Raw genomic sequence first — 20,796 nt, forward strand, 5'->3', positions numbered from 1 at the left:
TGCACCACCACGTCAAAAGGACTCATTCAGTGAGGTCCCCCATCGCAGGGCTGGCTGAGCACGAAGCCAGTCTGAGGTGGACCCGAGGCCGCCACAGTGAGGCCACAGCCCCGAGGTCAAGGGCCCAGCGCCCCAGAGCTTGGGGCCTGCTCGAAGCCTCGCAGTCAGGCACCCGAATGCTGTCTGACGACGCCCCTTAAACCAACTTTTGGAGAGAAAACACAAAGTGGAAAGCAGATTTCCTTCAGCCAGACAGTCCTTTTCTTCCCTCAATAAATCGAAAGCACACTTGTAACAAAGCCACAGCGGGAGCTCAGTGGGAACCGCAAGCTTTATTGGCTGGAATTTCTCCTCAGGAGCCTGGTCGGCTGGGACTGGATGTTCCTGGATGGGCACCCCCGGGCCTAAGCTAGGAAAAGGGAGGGAGAAAAGGAGAATTTTAGGCCCCACGGAGGGCTTCTGCAGTAAGACCCCCAGCAGAGTTAAAGGCGGAACTGTTACTCTGAAACTACTTTCAAAGACACACTGTTTAATCACTAAATATTTACAGAACCCAGCGCCCATGAGATCATATTCTATTCCCTCATTCGAGAGATGTTTATCAAATGCCTACTACGTGCCAGGTGCTGTTTGCTGTACTTCTCACTCATAAAAACAGCAAACAAATGTAATAATTAGAATAAGCCCTGAAACCACGCCATGATAAAATGAAACCTTTTATGTGCTGCTGGTGGAAAACCGCAACTGTTTGTGGAGGAGCTGCGGCCGGTGTCACCTTCAGCTTCATTTTTCAAAAGAAGTCCTGTCCTGCCCTGTGCCCATCCCCCATGCCCCAATTGGGCTTTCAATAACAGAACTCAAAGGGGCATTACCTCCAGGTTTCCTCTGGCCTTCCGAAGGATTTTGTGGGTTACGACCACTGAAAAGAAAGAAAGAAGGGACTGTTAGACACAGACTCTCAGGGAGACGGTGTAAAAGCCAGCTGCAGGGAGGAAGCACCCCCTGAAGCCCAAATGGGTCAGGAAGACGTGTGGACGAGCCCGAAGCGTCCAGACCCGAGAAAGGTGCGCAAGGCTCCATCCGCCCATCACAAACTCCAAGACCAAAGAATCCATGGTGGACCAGAGTCACCTCTTCGAGGTCAGGCTAAGCCACAGACTCACAGCAATACCAGCCCATGTTACAGGCCTGGCAAGGCCTGCGGGTGCCCAGCCCCCCCCCACATGAGCCCAGGGCTCACATCTATGGGTCTGAGAGGCGATGGTGGGCAGAGGCCTGGGCCTGACTGGCACCCACACGCTTTGGTCTCCTAGGCCCTCTGGAGGCACAGCTCTGGGAAGGCGGTCTGCCTAACTCCAAGCAAGCCCATGTGCCAAGGCCCAAGGCAAGGGTCGCAGGTAGTTCTAACAAGTCAATTTTTACCCTTAAAGCAGGACTTTGAATCAGTTGGGGGAAAGCAGGAACTCTGGGCATTTTTTCCTCCTTAGGTGTCCTTTAGCTGGGAGAAGAACTTGGCATGGTTCCCTGAACGGGAGGACTCCAGGAATTCCACGGATCAGATGCTCTAAGCTGTGTGCGAGGCAGATGCCCAGTGTCTCAGAAGCTCCGGGAGAGAGCAGGTGCCTGCGTTTCAGGGCAGCAACTGTGAAGTGAGACCGCGTCCTCCCTGAATCCTTCTCGTGTCCCGGACATCCACCAGCAGTGGCGGGAAAGCCGCCACTGAAGCGGTTCCTGGCCCAGTCAGGGGTCAGTTCTAAACATGCCTCAGTGAGGATCGTGAAATCCACGGGCTCCCCAGGTTAGACAGAATCAAGGTTTCTGGAACTGGGCCTTTGGCCAATGGTGCCCAAGGATGAAACAGACTCCCCATCAATGCACACACGGCGCCACTCCCCAATGGCTCGTTTAGAACAGGAGCCATGTGGTGGCCTTGGGAAAATATTTATTTCTTGCCTCACAAAAAATTTCCATTGAAGTAACAAAGTCTGTTTGCAATCTGGGACACCAGGGTGGGCGGGGGGAGAGGGAGGAGAAAGACAGCCAGTGTGGGCTTCGATTTTAACTGGCCAAATTCGATTTCAGAGGTGCCCACTGTCTCTCTGCACCCCCCCCACCCCCCCCCGCTCCAGGGCACGGGTTCTGCACCTGCATCCGGGATTATGCTTAGGAGGGGTCCTAAATCCCTGGAAACCACATGTGGGTCTTTGCATGTGTCTGGGTAGATGCGTTCTGGAGAGAACTCCTACCTCCCCCGAGACTTGCGAAAGCGCAAGTGACCCAGAAAAGATTAGGGACCTCAGGTGTGGAGGTTTAAAGTCATACCAAAAGGGGACCAGAAGTACCAAAAGCACAAGACTCCCCATGAAGTATGAAGGCTCGCCTGCCCCAAGTGTGAAAGGGCCTTACAACTGAACAGTACTGCTCACCTTCCAGAGCCCAGAAATCCCTGCTGCCAGGAGAAGCCCAAGGGACAGAGCAGTAACAAGCTCATCCCAAATCCAGGCGTGCCCAGTGCTGAGGCGGGACTCGAACCCAGGACTGTGCAACTCCACGCAGGGCTCCCACCTCAGCAGAGGGCTGACAAGGAAGACACCAGCTTCGGCGTCAAGTTCGTGACAGGCAGCTTGCCAACTGTGACCTCAGGGAATACTGCAAGCCTGTGGGGACAGCATCCCTGGATCAGAGGCTGGAGGGGAAGCCATGGTTCCCAATCACATGACAAGGGAATGGCAGGGGTCCCTGGGTCTCACTGTGATAGCTTTCCTTCCTTTCCCCTGCAGACTCTGGGACCAGACGAGGTGCTCAGCTTGACCCAGGAAGGGAGGGGGCAGAGGAAGGGACACTATACCCACTTTCGCTTCATCCCTCAGAGCCAGGAGCAGACCGGAGCAGCCTGGCACTGGAGTCAGTACAAGCCAGGGTCGGCCACCAGCTGGGCCACCTTGGGCAACCCCTCACCCAGCTCTGAGCTGAGCGCTGAAGGCACGGAGATGGGTGACATTGCGTCAGTGGGGACAGTGGTCTGAGACTTTTGTGGTTCTATGAATGGTTTGCCACCTGTACACAGAGACTCCAGGCTGAATGCATGGGAAAAAGGAGGCAGAGAACTAGCATTTGTTGGGCACGTGCTCTGTTCCTGAAGAGTACAGTAAAGTTTAGGTATCATTACCAACCCAATTTACAGATAAGAAAACTGAGGCACTTCTTACTAAGTTGTGATTAGAACCCAGGCCTGTCTGGCCAGCCCCAGTCCTCTGGGGTTATAGTCTCTGGTTAGAGATGAGGAATCAGAAGGTCAGGGAGTTGGAGTCATTTATTCCAGGTCACACAGGGGTGCAGAAATCTGATCTGTGCTCATTAAGGACTCCAGGATCCCTGACACAGGGCTCAGAGGTGGGACCCACCACGGAAGCTTGCCCATCTGGACCTACTGACACTCCCGAAATCTCCTCACCGGCATGAGAGGTGAATTTCACGTGCCCCACGACTGTTTGGGGGCTGCCACAGAGAGACGCCACTGCAGAATCCAGGGACTTGGCGGCTGTGCAAAACTGCTACTTCCCATCCCCGCCACCCTGGGGCTCTAACCCAGTGCTCCACAGCCACCTCATGCATGACCACGACTGGCACTGTTCCCCAGAGGCCCCGCCAGCACTTTACTCTCTGAGTGATGGGAAGGAAACCCAGGCCAGAACCCCATGACAGCCACCACTCGGTCAGAGCTGGCTCCTCTGTCTGCCCAAACCATGGCCTCCCCTCCAGGAACCTGGCTTGGGGGGTAGGAGCGGCGTGGCTAAGGAGAACTCCCTGACGACCACCTATGTTCTGTGCTTCTCAGAAATGCCCCAGAAATGTAGGCCTTTGATAAGAGAGCAGCACGGGGCAGGCTGGCGGCTCCAGAGGAAAGCACCACGGTCGGCGGCCCTCCCAGAACAGGGACAGGGATAGGGGACAACGAGGCTCGGCCAGGGCTGTGATGCCCACAGGCACAGGCAGAAACTAGGCAACTGCCACTCCTCTAAACACTCGGGGTGCAGTAGTGCTGCAGGTTTCTACTGGGGACAAGGATCTGCTCCCACCATCTCCGATGCTCCTGGATCAGAACGAGCGCTGCCGTTACAAACGTTATTTAGCCTCTTTGAGCCTGAGTTTCCGTATCTGCCTTGAGAAATATTTCTCAAAACCATCCCCTCCCCCTGGAGCCTTGTGGCCTGGCCAAGGCCCTCCTTCTGGCCTGCCTGTACCAGTGCAGCAGCCACCAGCAAGCTCCAGTCGCAGCGACCCCTCCCGCCTCAACCTTCCACCTGCAATCTTATTCCAGCCACGGGAACAGGCGTAGGCTTCTCACACACAAGAACTTCCTTCTTGCCTCTCTGCCTCTGTCCATGCTGCCCCCTTTCCACCTGACCCACACCCACTCCTTCCTGAAAACTCAGCTCAGCTGTCCCTGTGTCCAAGAAGCAGACCCTCCAGGACAGCACGACGCTCTTCCCACGCCCCTCTCAGTGTTCCCTGAGACCCTACCCCACACACACTCCTGTCAAAGCACACGCCATGCACCTGTCTCCCCAACAAGAGGACAGTGGCTGGCAGCACGTGGCCTCTCCACTGAGGTCTGTTAAGTGAATTTATTTGTCTGCAGGTCAGAAAGGACAAAGTATGAAAGGAAACCCATAAATAGGAGGCAGGATGACAGGTGATCTGGGCTCCCAAGTGGGTGTCCAGGACGGGGTTTTTAGTCCTCAGAGGCGTGAAGTGGTCAGACACGGCGGCCCGCCCCCAACCGCTCACTTACGCTGATCAAAGATGACTTTTTCCTGGTGCTTGCTCAGCTGCAAAAGCTTCACAGAGTTTTGCAACTTCTTTTCTTGTTCAAACAGCTTTTTGTGTAGTTTGGTGATCTCTGCCTTCATTTCTCCAGTCTCAAGAGAAAAGGAATTGGAAAAATGAACAAAGAACACAAAATATCCTATCACATAGGAGAGAATTAAAACACACACAAAAAGATGCTCAACCTTACTAACAGCAATATTTGAATGGAAACTAGAAGCCATTCTCTGCTGGTCGGACGGGCAAAACCAGGCAAAATCCAGCGGGGCCAGGGTGTGGGGCGAGCACTCACGAGCCTGGTGGGTCTGCCAGTTAGCATGGTGCAGGCGGAACGGCTGGCAAGACTTAACCAAACTGTAAGATGCGCTTAACCCTCTGATCCAGCAAGTCTATGCTCGGGCGTGTACCCCCAGCAATAACTCTGTGGGTATAGACGATGCCTGGGTTCCTGGGTGCTCATCTCCGCGCCTTCTTAGTAGAAACCAGTAAACAACCTGGTTTGCTTCGACAGGGGTCTGCATAAAGAAATCACGGTACTCACATACAATGGCATAATTTTGCAGCTATTAACAATGAGGTTGGAGGAGCACCTGGGGGGCCTCATCAGGAAGTGGCTGCCTTTGGCTCAGGTCATGATCTTGGGGTCCTGGAATCAAGCCCATCACGCTCCCTGCTCAGCGGGGGAAATCGGTTTCTCCTTCTCCCTCTGCCCCTCACCCCTCACTCACTCTCTCTCTCTCTCTCGCAAATAAAATCTTTTAAAAAAATGATGTTGCAGAACTCTATTTATTGACGTTGAAAGATCATAATTAGTGACAGAAAGAGCCCAGAACTGCTATTGTATACCAGGCATTCCTGTTTCATAAAACTGAATACACAGATCTATATCTGCAGATGTGTATGTGATGTCTAAAACATGTGATGAACAAAGAGAAAATATCAAAATGTTCACAGTGACTTATCTCTGAGATGTGATTTGGAAGTTTTATTTTTCATTTTTAAAAATTTATCAGAATTGTTTGAGGTTTTTTTTTATAAAAACTATAATGCTCATTAAAACAAAAATTTTAATGATAAATTTTAAAAAGAGAATATAAAAGTGTGATTAGGAGAGTATGATCCCTGGTGAGCTTTCATCCTTCAGAGGTGTGGGGAGAGTGGACGGGTGGCAAGCCAGAGTTCCCAGGCCTCTAACATGAAATATACACACCCCACAGCCTCCCTTAGCCAGTCTCCGCTGAACTGGTTCACAGAGTTAAGGACACTCCTTGCTCATCATCCCCCCCGACCATACGATATGCTGGCACAGCCCGTGACAGGGAAAGACCTCTGCTCCCCAAAGGGGAGACGTCGGGCTGCCCGCTTACAAGGAACCCCACTTTACTTTGTTCCCAAATTTGTTTATGGCAGTTGCACTTGCAATCAGTTATGGGACTTAATTAAGCATTAAGTAAACCCATGAAATGTGTATATGGAAAGAGAATTGGTTGTATGAAAACTAACATATGCCTCAGGAAAGACCTGATAAAGGCAAGTCACTAAAAACCACATTTCTGGCAAATTAGGTGTGGGTGAATCAACTCTGAGGGGTGTGGGAGGAACGTAGTCTAGAGGAACGCTGTATTCGAGTTGCTTTACAAGTGTCTACACTTTTTCTTCATCTTAAAGAAACAAAAATCGGAAGTGACAGACATACATTATGGATGTGGTTTATCAAAGAAAGGAGATGTGAAATTCTCACCAGCAGACCCACATTCAAAGAAAAGGCCCTGGCCCCACATCAAAAGAAAGGCAAACGAATGTGCATTTAACTGTTTTCAGTTAAACTACGCTGTTTAAGGTATGTATCATCTCCTGATTCCCTGCTTTAACCTACTTTCAAGATTAGCCAACTGTGTCAGCTACAAGGACGTCAGCTGTTCTTCCCAAACAGAACTAATTTAAACTTTAGGTTTTCTCTGATTCTCTTCCTCGCGCTAAGAGCCCTCAAAGACTTGTGTTCAGGTCACGGCTTCCTAGACCACACATTCTGGGGCAGTCATTCTCATACAGCCAGCTGCAGAACTGGGATCACCTCCGACCGCATTCATCTAGAGTGAGATGCAGAGGGGATGAGGCCTGAGGACGGACCATGGTTTCCTCACCCCTGCCTGGCTGACCTCTAGTCCTCTGTCAAAAATCAACTTGGGCAACATCTCCGGGAAGCGTTCCTTGAGACTCCTCCCTACCAGAAGCCTAGGTTGGTTACTGCTCCTTTGGGCACTCGCTATGCCAGTCCTTTCTTCGTCACTGCCCATTTTGTGCTGAAGTTAACTGATCATTTACTTGTTTGCTGCTTCTCCTGAGACTCAAGTCTTCCCTCTGACCCCTAGTGCCTGGTACGGAGTAGGTGCTGTGAGACCCTTTGCCGACTGGTAGGTTATATTTTCTCCTGTACTCCCAACACACCCTGTCCATCTTCTATCCAGCACCTAAAACGAGGCATTATTATTCTGCATGTCTGCTATTCCTCTGAACTAAAAATCTTAATTTTTACAAGAGGGCTCCAAGACCAGCTCGGTTCCTTCCAGCTGTGATGACAACAAAGCAAGGAAGTTTCAGTTCTCAGGTCTGGAAACTGGAAAAAGGTAATATAATACCTCCCTTTCTGGAGGCTCCTGTAAGGCATGAAAGGAGATGGGGTGTGTACAGCACAGTGCCTGACACTGAGGAGAGCCCAACAGAGGAACTCATCCCTCAGGCCACAGATCCCCGCTCAGAGCTGGGACCCATGTCCCTTCCAGGAGGCCACTCACTGATCAGGAATGTTTGGCCTGCCTCCTGGAGCTGGCTTCTTGAATTCTGTTTTATACTGAACAATCTCAAACATTCACAAAGTAGAAAGAATGGGATAATGAACTGCTGGCTTTAGTGATTATCAAACCAATGCCAAACCTGCTTCACCTACACCCCTGCCCATCCATACAAGTATTTTTAAACTCATCCCCAGAAGCCTATCATATTTCATGTCCATAAAATATTTTGGTATATAGTTCTAGAAAAAATATTCTTTAGAAAGAAACATTGTCACCACACCTAGAACAATGACAATAAAAGAAGACGTGATGTGCGCGTGTGTATGCGCATGCATATATATGTATACACACACACACACACACACACACACACACACACACACAATGGAATATTATGCAGCCGTCAAAAATGAAATCTTTGCAATGATGCTGATGAAACTAGAGGGAATTACGCTAAGTGAAGTAAGTCAGTCAGAGAAAGACAATTATCGTATGATCTCACAGATATGTGGAATTTAGCAAACAATTCAGGGGATTACAGGGAAGAAAATGAAACAAGATGAAACCAGAGATAGAAACAAGCCATAAGAGACTCTTAATCTCAGGAAACACACTGAGGGTTGCTTGGTGGTGGGGGGGTGGCGGCGGGGTGATGGACAGTGGGGAGGACATATGATATAATGAGTCCTTGGGTGTTATGTAAGACGGATGAATCACAGACCTGTGCCCCAGAAACAAACAATACATTATATGTTAATTGTACTTAAATAGCCTACTTGTGATCTCTGTCAAATAAATAAATAAAATATTAAAAAAAAAAAGGGGGCGCCTGGGTGGCTCAGTGGGTTAAAGAATGAAAATTGCTTAGTATCACCATGTATGTCAGGAGATACATTTCCCTGAGCCCATCATATTTTTTGAACAACTGGTCCAATTCACTAGAATCCAAATGAACTTCACATTTTGCATTTGATAGGTCTCTTAAGTTTCTTTCAATCCAGTGGTTCTCAGGGCTACCAAGAGGACTTATAAAAACAGACCATGGGGCCCACTCCCAGACTTTCTGATTCAATCGGTCTGGGGTGAGGCCCTAAACTTTGCCTTTTTAACAAGTTTCCAGATGGCACTGATGCCGCTGGCCCAGGGACCATAATTTGAGAACTGCTGAAAATCTGGAAGTTTTATTACTCCCCCTTTCCCCTCTTTTCCCCCAGGATGAAAAGATGCTCTACACTCATATTGTACATTTCCTGTCCGACCTAGAATCAAACCATTTCTCCAAAAAGTACTGGTTCCTATTAGTAGGAAAAGGTATTTAGAAACCACAATTTGGCACTAGAGGTGCTCATTGGTACTGGAGTGGACATTTTTAGAGACTAAACGTAAGTGTTTTTAATAGGAAATGTATCACATATTGATATTTCCAAATCAAAAATGGCAGGATTTTTACTTCTTTGTTTTTAAATTTTTATCTCTTCCCTGATAGTAAAAATCTTAACCTACTTAGATATTTGTTTTATCCTGCAATAGAAATTTAACAGTTTTAAAATACCAGTACCAACATCACATTAACAGTATCATCGCTGAAAACAATTAAAACATTTTTTCAGTCCTTTTTACCCTTAGAGTACTTCTCTCTAGGGATATAGTCAAATTACTATGTTTTATTCTTGAAATGTTTCCTTTTTGCATGGGTATGCCTTCAATACTGTATCTATAGTAAGGTTTGTTTCATTTTGCTACCGATTTTAAGAAACTGTTTTTTCCCATTTTGATTTATTTTTAATTATTTAAAGCATTTACACAGTTTCAACATCAAATTTACAAAACGAGATCTTTACAGAGAAATCTGCTATCCATGCCCTTCCCTCTTCTTCCGTCATAACCCTACAAGTAGCCTGTTTTCTTATTATGTTTAACCTTCCAGTTAAACAAAATTTTTATAAACAAATATGTATATATATTTGTATCTCGTCCCACAACTTTCTTAGATAAACCAATGTAGATGAGACACACTTCCCAGAGTAATTCTAGGGATTGCAGGGGATGGCATATTAAATGCAAAAGGCAAATTAATGACACTCAGAGAAAACCCTAGGTCATAAAAAAACAAAACAAAAAAAAACACAAAAAAAAAACCATTGGGGTTCCTGGGTGAAAACTTGTAAATCTGCTTTACACACATTTCACACTAAGAAAAAGGCACTGTATGAAACATAGGCAGGGACAGAAAAGTGGCTTGAGGCAATTTAACACATCACAGGGGGTCTGTATATACCAGCAACTGTATCAGACTGACTCCAAGGTCCTTTTTCTGGCTCTAAAATTCTATGATGCTAAAGTGAGCATAATCAATTATATAAGAAGCGCCTGGAAAGAAGGGTGAGTCATCACAAGCACTGGCCAGTCCCCGGACTAGTCTCCTGGTGGGGGGCAGGGGGGATGGATGTGACTATAATTTATATTTACACACACAAAAGAAAGAAGAACTACATTCCATCTATTTAACAGACATTACTGTGCACTGAGGACAAAAACATTGCATCAAGTTTCATCCACATTGTGCTTTAAAAATCACATGGGCAAGTACTTGTTTGGGAATTTGAGAAAAAAATTATTATTCACTAAAAAATATGAACAAAATAAACATGGCCCTTCCTGGGAAACAGAGAGACACAGACATTAAACAGACAAATAAATAATTTGCGACATATGATGAAGCAGAAGAGGGCGCTGGGCCTGGGTGACCAGGGAGCCCTCTCTGACCCTGAAGTAAGATGGAAGCTGAGACAAGAAAGGTGAGAAGAAGCCAGCCAGCCAGCCAGCCAGGAGGGAGCCTGGGCAGACAGACAGTCAGAGCATCTGTGTCATCGAGCCTAAGATGGAAAGAGCTCGGTGGGGGAGCAGAAAATGAAAGGCCAGTGTGGGTCTGGCACCCAGTGGGCCCTCTTCCTCTCCATGGCCCCACTGGCTAAAAGTGGCCTAAACATGATTTCCCTGCAAAATGACTGGTTACCTACCTCCCCGAGCCTAGTGCACCCAAACTTCCTTCCTAGGATCCCAGAGGGAAATCACAGGACAGGCTCATTAGAACCTTCCGAGCAGAGAGAGCTGTTTCGCTGCTGCCTCTTTGCCACGGCTGACAGATCTGAGAGCTGTCAGAAAGGGTTTGACTAGATGAGTAACGACAAGGAATGCAAATTTCCCTCTGCCGTCCTGCTGGCCTTTGGCAAAAATTTATAGGTTGGATAAATGCAGGGGGCAATATCTATCAGACCACCACGCAAAGTTCTAACCCTTCCTTCATCTGCCTGCTCTTCCTCCTCTTCCTCCTGGGAGGCTTCTCGGACGACCAGAGCTGTTGCTCGCCGTGGCACGATACCAGCTGTCTCCTGCTGATGAAAACCCAGGGAGGGCCTCCACTCCGCCTGACTCCTGGTTTGTGCCACGAAAGATGGGAATGAGGACGGCTGTGGGATCAACCGTTCTTAACTCGGTCACATTCAAGTTGCTGCAAAGTCAAGCTTTCGAGGGAAATTTTAATGATTTTATAAGAAATGATTTTCAATAGTTAAAAGAAAAAAACTTTCTAAGTAGTTAAAACAGATTGAAACTAGAACCCCTACAGTATGACTCTGAAAGCTACCAAAGGAATTAGATGGTCCAGAGAAAGGCACCAAAAATACAAGAGATTTAGAGTGGAAGGGAATGAGCTAGTCTACAAGGACAAACTAGGACTTAAAATCTACAAAATGAAAGCATGCCCTCTGGATTCAGATAACCGGCTCTGTCACCTCGGTTGGGCCTCAGCTTCCCCGTGTTAAGACACAGTTAGGACTTCCCTGCACAAAGACAAGCTAGGAGTGGGGCCATGGTCAGGTCAGAACCACAGGCTGAGCCCACAGGAGTGCCAGGGGAGAAGGCAAGAACACCTTGAAGCAGCCAGCACAGTGCCTAACACGTCACCCTTAAACACGGCACCTCCCCCCTCCCTCTGACGTGTTCCCCAAACTGAGAGCACATCTGCCCAGGCTGGAGACTGAGACACAAGCCCGAGTGGCATCCCGAAGCCTCGGGGTCCACGTATCACCACCTACCTGTTCACACTGAAGCGTGCACTGGCCATTTGTGGGGAGTGAGACCCTCCAGAAAAGCGTCAATAATCGCGCAGCCTCTTCGAGGATCAGCTTGGCTGTGCCCACACTGGTGACGAACCTGCTCAGAGGTGCCAAGTGTGGACCCTGCACGAGGGACGGGGAGGTGAGGGGGGAGAGAAGGTTGTTACATGCAATTGAAAAAGATTATGGACAAGCCAGCTGTAACGGGCAGCATAAATCTCCAGACCGTAGGCTTGTGCCCACATGCTGGGCAGGAGCCTGGTGCCAGACAACACCAATTTATTATTCCTAAAGACCGATGAATCACAGATTATGAGAGAATTTCGGTGGTGATTTTAGCCCAATCAATAAGCATGATTAATAACCACCTGCGCGAAGTGTATTTACTACGCCAAGCAGAGGGAAGAGGGTCCACGGAGGGCCACTGGCAATGCTCCACCCACAGAGCCTTTCCCGAAGGCAAATGGTGCAACATGAGGTGCAGCATGAACGTTTCTGCCTTCAGCAGCCCCTGCTAAACAGCTCTACGCACTGCCAATATGAAGTCGGGGCCTCGTAAAGTGTCCCTCACCCTCCGCCGACACATGCGAACCCTAACTGGGGGATGTCAAGGGCAAGAGAAAGCCAAGCGCAGGAGCCAGAGAAGGGAAACACAAAACATTTTAAAAAGAGAAGAAAAGAGCACTGTGTCCACAAATAATAAAATCACTACAAAATAAAACGATGCCCTCCTTTTAGCTGTCAAATGGGCAAAAAACCATTTGTAAATAAAATCACTCCACCAAGAATATGGTGTAGTGAGATCCTCTCACTTGCCAACGGGGACACCGATTTTTGACAGTAATGCATCAATAACTCTCACCAAGAGCCCTGAAGGGCTCATGACCTGGGAGCTTCCACACCAGCAATTCACCCCTGATGAACTAATCAAAGATGCCCTGAGCGATCCGTTTACAAGGACACTTGCCACATCCTAAATGTCGAAAATATGGGCCAAAGAGTAAATAAGTGGTGTTACGGCCACATACTGGCTTATTTTTCAGCCAACAAAAGTTCTAGAAAAATACTGAATAGGATAGGAAAATTGCTTCTATGTTAACTGAGAGTCAAAATATGAAATTCATGTGGAGTCAGTTTTACTAAACTTTATGAATGAGCGAAAGAGTGTGTATATATGTACATATCAAAATATTAAGCACTGAACACTATGTGATGTTTTTATGTTCTTGTATAATAAGGATTATGATCAGAAAAGAACAGTAATCCTATTAGCATTTACTAATTCATTCAACAAACATTTACCAGGCACTAAGTGCACACCAGGCCCTGTGTGAGGTAGTAAATATGCAACATTGAGTAAGAGAGACACTATCCCTGCTCTCTTAAAGTTTATTGTCTAGTGAAATGTAAAATACAGAATGACTTTTACAGTACGGTAAAAGAAAATAAAACAAAAAGGCCAATCAGGCACCAGGAAGCCGGGGGCCTCAGTAAGGACTGAGAAGAGGGACTAGAAAACATGACCCACGGAAGCTTGGTGGTTGGGTCCAGTCTGGGAGGACGGAGAAAGTGTGACCCCCACCCCTGGAGGAAGAGAGTGAGTAACTTTATGACAAGCACCTGGCACTCAGGTCCTCAACAAAAGGTAACTTTAAAGTGAGGAGGATCCAGTAGGATGAGGCAGGAAGGAGTGACCCCAGGGAAGAGATCGCACGAACACAGAGTACAGACCTCAGTAACTGCTCCTCCCATTCAACAGCCCCAGACTGGACCTGACCTCTGAGCTCTCGTGGGCTCCATTTCCTGGTCCCTCTTCTCAGGGCCTTACTGAGGATGCAGGCATCCTTTGCCTCTCAAAGCCCTCAGGCGGCCCCTTCCACTTAATGCTCCCCGTGAGCAACCTCACTCCCTCCGGCGGTCAGTCAGATTACCTTTGGTCCCAGCTCTGGGCTTGCGGGCCGGGGAGCCTCTTGGATCTGCAGGGCCATCTCAGCAAAGAGCTTCTGGCCCTGGCCAATCTGCTGGCACAGGGCCTCGTAGTCCCCAGTCAGGCCCAGGACGTGACAGCCACTCGTGCTGGCCCACAGGCGGTGGCCAGCAACCAGGTGGGACACACATGGGTTGCTGGTGACCGAGCTGCCACTGTGGCAGGAGAGGGAGTCCGTGTCATTTCCAGAGAGCGGAGGAGTCTCTGAAGCTACAACATGAGAGGGAAGACGTCAGAGCCATCTGGGGCACCATCCTGTGTTCGATGAGCTGCGTTCGGCGATGTTGAAGCCAGGTGCGAGGACAGAGAAAGGCCTTCAGGCCCAAATGCCACCGTCACAGCACAGGGGAAAGTGGCCTGGGACCTTGTCTGTCTGTTCCCCTACCCTGGCCTTATTCGTCTGATGAGAGAAGCTCCATTCAATTCAACCAACACTTATCAGGCACCCACTCTGCAAAGACCCCTGCTCTACACAGACGAATCAAGCTAGTGTCTGCACTCCATGAGCCCACGGTCTAATCAGTCACCACGCGGGAGGTGTAACAGCACGATGACGAAGAGCCAGAGCTCAGAGGAAGAAATAATCAATTCTCTGTGCAGGAAGAGAGATCAGGAAAGGCTTCCTAGGAGAAGCAACAATTGTGCTGGTTGAACAAGCGGCAAGAATTACACTGAACAGAGGTAAAGCCTGTTGCTTTTACCTTTGCATCAACGCAAGTACAGATGAATAATTCTGAAGGGGGCCTCTGGAAAGGCATGGCACCAGGAAGTCTGCATTCGGGATGAGTCTCAGGGCGGAAGGAGGATTTGCACGGGCAGAGAATGGGACAAGGGTGGCTTGGAAAAGGACGGAGCCGCACCACACGGTCCCAGCGAGAGGAGAGTGTGAGCCCATCTGCAGGATGGGGACCCCTCTGGATGGTCACATCCATGTAGGAGGACAGGGCGGGACGGGCCCACTGGGGCGCACGCGGGACGCCTTAACGCCACACTGAGGTGCTCACACTTCCATCTGAGGCAACAAGGACCCAGTGATATTGCTGAGGTCAGTAACCCTGGGGAACCGATAAACTGGTGTCAGGGAGGAGCTCACCAGCTAGACATGCTGAGAACACGAAGCCCCAAATCCTGACAAACACTCTCCTGATTTGGGACCAGGGACCCCCTTTCATTCCATTTATAAAGTCCTACTGCCAAAGCCAACCCTACCGGAGAAACCCGGACTTCAGCTTTTCTACCTGATCGTGGCGGCACCACCCGTGTGGAATCAAACAGGTCACAGGAATCATCTCTCGCCGTGGGGCACGTGTCACCTCCTACGAGACGCAAAACAAGAGACAGAAAAGAAACTGCCATTGGTATTGGAGAAAGAACTGAATGAGAATACAGTAACGTATCAAACACACAACAGGACTAGGATCCCTTCAGCAGGACCCCAGGCACCAAGACTGAGCAGGCCCAGCGTCCTTTCTGGAAGAACCCCCCGTCCAGCAAGTAAACAGGCAGCTTCACTGGTAGGTGGCCAGGACTAAGGGAGGGAAGCATGGGGCTGTGGGGTCCTGGGGAGGGGCTAGCCCAGAGGAGAGAATGTAAAGCAGGCGCAGGAACGAGCAGGTGCAAAGGCACAGAGGCGTGAACCAGCAGGACGCGGGGGGCGGGGGGGCGGGTCAAGCAGGTGGGAGGCTGAGCCCAGGGTGCAAGGCAGGGCCGCGGTGGGACGTGAGGCTGGAACCATGAGGACTGTGGCGGCCCCCCAAGGGCATCGGGCAGGGCAATGCCGAGCTGAGGGCAGTGCTGTGGACTGGAGGAGTGAGTCTGGAGGTTGCCGCAACTATCCGAGCAAGAGACAAGAGGGACCCAAAGCAGAGTTTAGGAAGTGGAAATGACGTCAGGAAGCAAAGTCAGTTGGACGCCATCCGAGATGACCGCCACACCGTGAAGTCTAGAGGGTGTGCACATGTCCGACTCTCAGGAGCACCATGAACGGGATGGCACTGTTTCAGACCTTGGGGAAGAGCAGAAGACAGAGGGACAGGGACAGGAGGTGACCCACCCAGCACTAGCAGAGTGTTGGCAGCAAAGCAAGGGATGTGCCCTGAGTCTAGGCCTTAGGATGGCCCACCAGCTCCTTCTTGCCCAGGAACCTTGGGGCACCATCGGGAGCCACCTTCGACTCCGGGTCCAAGGAGCTGGCCCCTAAGAGGGATCACTTTCTGCCAAAACCAGCCATCTTTAGAGCAGAACTTTCAAGTAAGTGCACTAAATATGATCCTGAAAAGGCTTGTGCAGAGGAAAAGAGGCCGCTGCTGCCAGAATTCCCACCTTCACTGGAGGCCACCTTGGCACTGAGGAAGCCCTGTGGATTCTGAACACACTGTCCTGAGTGCCTCCTGCGAGGCTGCCCCACGGCTGACCCTAGACAAATTCCAGAAGCAGGCGAAGGTTGCTCCCTGGCCGTCTCCCTTCAGCTGCCCCAGCTCTCCCCCCCAGGCGGCCCCGGCCCTGAATCACCCGCCCTGCCCCGAACTCCCCAGCGGCCCCCGTAGACCCATCGGTCCCATCTCTGCCACAGCCTAAGAACGGCCAGGAGCAGACCTATATTTCAAGCAGAGATGCCACTGCCAATGGAGAGCCCATGCAGAAGGCGGCGATACAGCTCCTTTCCAACCCTCTGAGATTCCGCTGGTCGGATTTTTATCCTAAGAAGTGCTGTTTAACAGCAAAAATCACATTAACGTCTATGTTTATTAAAGCTCCAAATCAGAGACCACTTTAATAATCACCACGGTAATGGTTTCGTGACTGAGGATCCTCTGAAAACAGTAATGAGGAAGCCCCTGTGAAAGGGTGGGAAATACTGCTGGTAATATTGGGCGAAAACAAAGACAGGAGGCAGAATGGCACAAAACCCAATGCGAATGATGTAAGTTCATGCCTGCATGTGATCGCCAAATGAAGAGAAATATGCAAAGGAAAATATCATCATTCTGTAGAATCGTGAAGGATTTTTTTTTTCATTTTCTTTTTTTTCATAACATCACATCATCTTCTGTGAAAATTTCAAATTCCTTATCAAGGAGAGATCACTAAACCAATCACTACAAGTTCTAAAGCATGCTGACTAGGTGCTCTCTAAGAGATTTTAATTTTTTTAAATTAAAGGCAATAGAATTCCCAATCCCAGAAGAGACTAAGTCCGAACTTTTCTACAGTACCTGTCACCTGTCTATAAAGTGTGCAGACACTCCCTGTCCCCGGGATGTGCGCATCCCCCGCCCTGTATGTCTCAGGACACTTGAGGCTCCAAAAATCTGGGTGCTGCTCCAGGTACAGCACTGGTCTTGGGAGCTGAAGAGTCATTTCTAACTCCAGTCCTGCCACCTACTTGCTGAATTGCTTTGGGCAAGTCCGGTACCCTCTCTGGGTCTCAGTTCCTTCACCCACAGAGCAAAGAAGATGGCCCGGCCAATTGCCTAGAGACTGACAATTTGCTGGCTTATTCCTAGCCCAGTGCTGGGCAAGTGACAGCACAATGACAGGAAACCCTTGTCCCTTCTCTGCTATCCTACACAGCCTGGTAGAGCTAGACAATAAACCTGTGAGCAAATGCAAAACAGAAGCAGTTTTCCAACCCACCAGGATGCTTTTCTGCTCCTACAAAAAAACACTGAGAGCCAGAGTAAGATGTTTCGAATCTCTCTGAAAGGCAGTAGCACGAGGAACTGAAAAGGATTTGCAGCCGTGGAGTGCTGTGGGCAGGGCTGAATGGAAGCGGGGAGGAGACTGGAGGTGATGAGGATGCTGGTGGCCCAAACCCCACTTCCCTCCACCAAGAGGCCCCCAGACGGAGACTACACTATCCCGCCGAAGAGGACAGCTGAGCAGCGGTCAGGCCCCTGGCTCCTGGGGCAGCGGGTGGTCTGCTGTCAACGGAGGGACACCTCCGTGGGGCAAGGGCACCAACTAGAAGCTCCCGTGTCCCATCGACACACACAGGGCCGTCATCTCCATGAGAAGGAGCAGGGGCAGTACCGTGCTTGTCCGGCTGCGGGGGCCACTCCGGGACCGACAGGGTCTGGAGAGCCACGGTGAAGGCTGCTTCATGAGCCTTCTTCCCCGCCGTCGCCAGCTGCTCCTCCAGCCTGCCCTGCAGCGCGCTGTTGGTCTCAATGCTCTTTTCCAGCTGCCCCCGAAGAGCCTGGATCTCTGTTAGGAGACCACGCAGGTCACTGAAAGGGTCCTGCCCCCTCCAGCCTTCTCCTGATGTCTCTGCTCCGGCCTCTGCAAGCAAGAGCAAGGGGAACACCTGACGGCTTCCGCCACCAAAGGGTCAACCATCAAAGGAGCTCCACAGTGTTTTAAACCCACCACCACCCTCCCCTCCCTAAGAACTAGGTACAATTTAAAATAACAACTTGACTTTAAAAACAAAAATATTGGCAGACTTAATTGCTGCTATTCCACAGGCTAAATAAGAGCTGGAAATTAATTTTCGCTTCTGGCCATAAAAGCCTAGCAAATTGCACACCAAACCCCGAAATTATGTCTAGTAGTAATAAAATCTATTTGGGCTAGAATTATAGAATGAAAGGGGCTGATTTTAAGAACCACAGTATATTAAAAAGGCACAACAGCAAGAATAAGAAAAGCAACTTGAGAAGAAAATGGAAGGTGTGAGGTGACCCTTTTCTAGATAAACTTTCAATAGGGAGAAATCATCTGGAAAATTAGTTTAAAAAAAAAATGTTACCACACCTCAAAACTGATTCTAAAACATCAGAGTTTGCAGTCAAGTCGCTCTGATCTGGTATCTGTCAGAGGATCTGGGCCAATAAGCATTTCCACAGCAATGCCCTGCATGTGGTAGGCGCTCCAGAATTATTGGCCAAATGAATGGGCAAAAAGAAACGCACTCTAGCAGAAAACTCATAATCAAATTATTCCTTGAGTGTCTGCGACGTCCCACGTACTGTGGTAGGATGCTTTTCATAAATGATCTCACTGCATTTTCACAACTCCACAGACTAGCTATTAGGAGACACGTTTCATGGAGGAAGAACAGGCCCAGAGGGGTGAGGTGACCCGCCAAAGACAGCATAGCCAGGAGGCGGGGCAATGAGAATCCAGCTCCCGAGCCCAAGCCTATCCACGCTGCTTCAGAAGACGGAGAGGCCAGAGGGCTTGCTGCAAAGTGTGCCCCCATTGCCCAGCAGGCCAGCGAGGGCTGTGATGACAGCATTTCAGGACAGTGTGCTGAAATGAGCTCACAGCGTGGACGCAGCAGCCCCAGGACGGGATGTGCCTCGGGCCGGCACGCAGTACCTCTTGGCCTCCTGTGCTCTTCCTCCAGCCTCTTGTACACCTTCAGCTCCACTCGGAGGGACTGCAGGAGCTCATCATTCTGGGAGAGCAGCTGCTGCCTCAACTTCGCCTCCTCCTGAACCCTGGAAAGGCCCCACGGCCACAGGGAGGGGATGTTAATTCTGACGCCCGGGGATGGACCGGACTCCACAGAGCAGCCCTTCCACCTGCAGCAGCCGGCAGAGTGCAGATGAGACTGGCAGGGTGGGTCAGGATTCCCAGCAGGGCCCCTCTCCCCCGAGGACCAGCCGGGCCTGGCCTTGTCCGTGTGCTATCCACCCCATGCCGTCTTCCCCGCCACCCGAGGGGCACGTGCTCTCTGCCCTTCAGCGCGCGGAGCCGAGGAAGCAAAGCTTACAGGGTTACGGCTTAGCCAGGGGTGCAGAGCTCGGGAGGGACCCGCACCGTGTGACAGCTCGACAATGATCTTGCTAGGTCAGCGCACCACCCTGGGCAACCAAGGGTGACGTCGGCAACTGAAAGAGCGTGGCGCTCACGAGCGCTGAGGAACAACAGGAAACACGTGGGACAGGACAGGGGCGAGGACAAATTGCCAGGGACACTTGGTATGGGCCCTTTAATGTCTAACTGGGCCTCCGACCCCTCAGCACAGAACCTCCCCACATCTTCTCCAGGCACGCCGAGTGAAAGTCGAGGGCTTCCCACGGCTGCAAAGGCCTGCGGGCCTGGGCATCCCACCGTCTCTCTGCCCTTCCCTCCAGGTGCACTGGCCTCCCTGCTCTGCTCTGCACAGGCCAAGGGCACCACTCCCCAGGGCCCCATCCCTTTCTGCCACAGTGAGCTCCCCCCGACCCTGCTGTATGCAGAGCTCATGCCCCTTTGCTGCCTTCGGGTTGAGGGTTAAATGCCATTTTTTTCAGAGAGGTCTCCCCTGACCTCCCCAGAAAAAGACCAGCATTCTGCCCCCCATGCTCTGGCCTGCTCACTTAGACGATTCTGCCCCACATGCTTGATTCCCACCCGACATCATGTGCCTGACATTTGCTGGCCTTCCGGGCGCTCAGACAGGGGCCTGCACACCCGGCTCTGTGACTGGACGCCTGGCACGGCCATTGGGGATGGGGGTGCCCCTGAGCCCTACCTGCTCAGCTCACTGCGGCTGCTGCCCACCTCCTGGAGCAGCTGCTGGTTGTGCCGCTCCAGCTCGCAGACCTCCCTCTGCAGCCGCTCATTTTCCCCCTTCACACAGGCATACTCTCGTTGCAGGAGCTCAAGGTTCGCAGCCTTCCTGGAGAGGGACTCTCGTAACTTTTCATTCTCTTTCTGTTTATCTGCAAACACAAAAAAGCGCCACTGAGAAGAGACACCATTTGTTTTTTCCAACCTTATTACGCAAATACGGCACTTCAGCTCGAGCACTCCAGGAATACAAAGCAGAATGAGATTTAATCTGGCATTTATGATTTTGGCATTCCAATTATCTTATGCATTTTGGGCAGATAAATCTGTCAACATCAAGGCTGCAGATTAAACGTCACTGGGATGGAATGGGCCTGTTTAATTTTCTATACAATAATGGGCCGTGCAAACCTAGTTACTTTGCCTTCGCAGAGCAAACAGTGGGTATAAATTACAGACAGAGGCAAGAATCTGCCCCAGACTCCGGCAATGCATGTAAGGGAAGTCCGTAAGCCCCCATCTGCTCCTCAGACCAGGACAATGGCACCACTCCCAAGGAATAAAA

At 50.2% G+C, this 20,796-nt stretch overlaps 1 protein-coding gene across 7 annotated transcripts in view; it reads right to left on the reverse strand.

Annotated features, from left to right (window-relative positions):
- Window positions 1-313: 313 nt before the first annotated feature.
- The window catches only part of CDK5RAP2 (CDK5 regulatory subunit associated protein 2), a 175,095-nt gene continuing 154,612 nt past the window's right edge, over window positions 314-20,796 (reverse strand). For all 7 annotated transcript variants that reach the window (XM_045082319.1, XM_004775639.3, XM_013047364.2 and 4 more), the window contains 9 exons: window positions 20,194-20,383; window positions 19,053-19,174; window positions 17,763-18,011; window positions 14,969-15,046; window positions 13,675-13,940; window positions 11,723-11,866; window positions 4,796-4,922; window positions 873-919; window positions 314-409 (listed from right to left, as the gene is read on the reverse strand). In XM_045082319.1, coding sequence (XP_044938254.1) covers window positions 353-409; window positions 873-919; window positions 4,796-4,922; window positions 11,723-11,866; window positions 13,675-13,940; window positions 14,969-15,046; window positions 17,763-18,011; window positions 19,053-19,174; window positions 20,194-20,383 — 1,280 coding nt within the window. In that variant the 3' untranslated portion in view covers window positions 314-352. The remainder of the gene's footprint in view (window positions 410-872; window positions 920-4,795; window positions 4,923-11,722; window positions 11,867-13,674; window positions 13,941-14,968; window positions 15,047-17,762; window positions 18,012-19,052; window positions 19,175-20,193; window positions 20,384-20,796) is intronic.

The sequence above is a fragment of the Mustela putorius genome, unplaced genomic scaffold (genome assembly GCF_011764305.1).
Source record: "Mustela putorius furo isolate JIRA1106 unplaced genomic scaffold, ASM1176430v1.1 tig00000596_pilon_pilon_pilon, whole genome shotgun sequence".
NCBI lineage: Eukaryota > Metazoa > Chordata > Mammalia > Carnivora > Mustelidae > Mustela > Mustela putorius.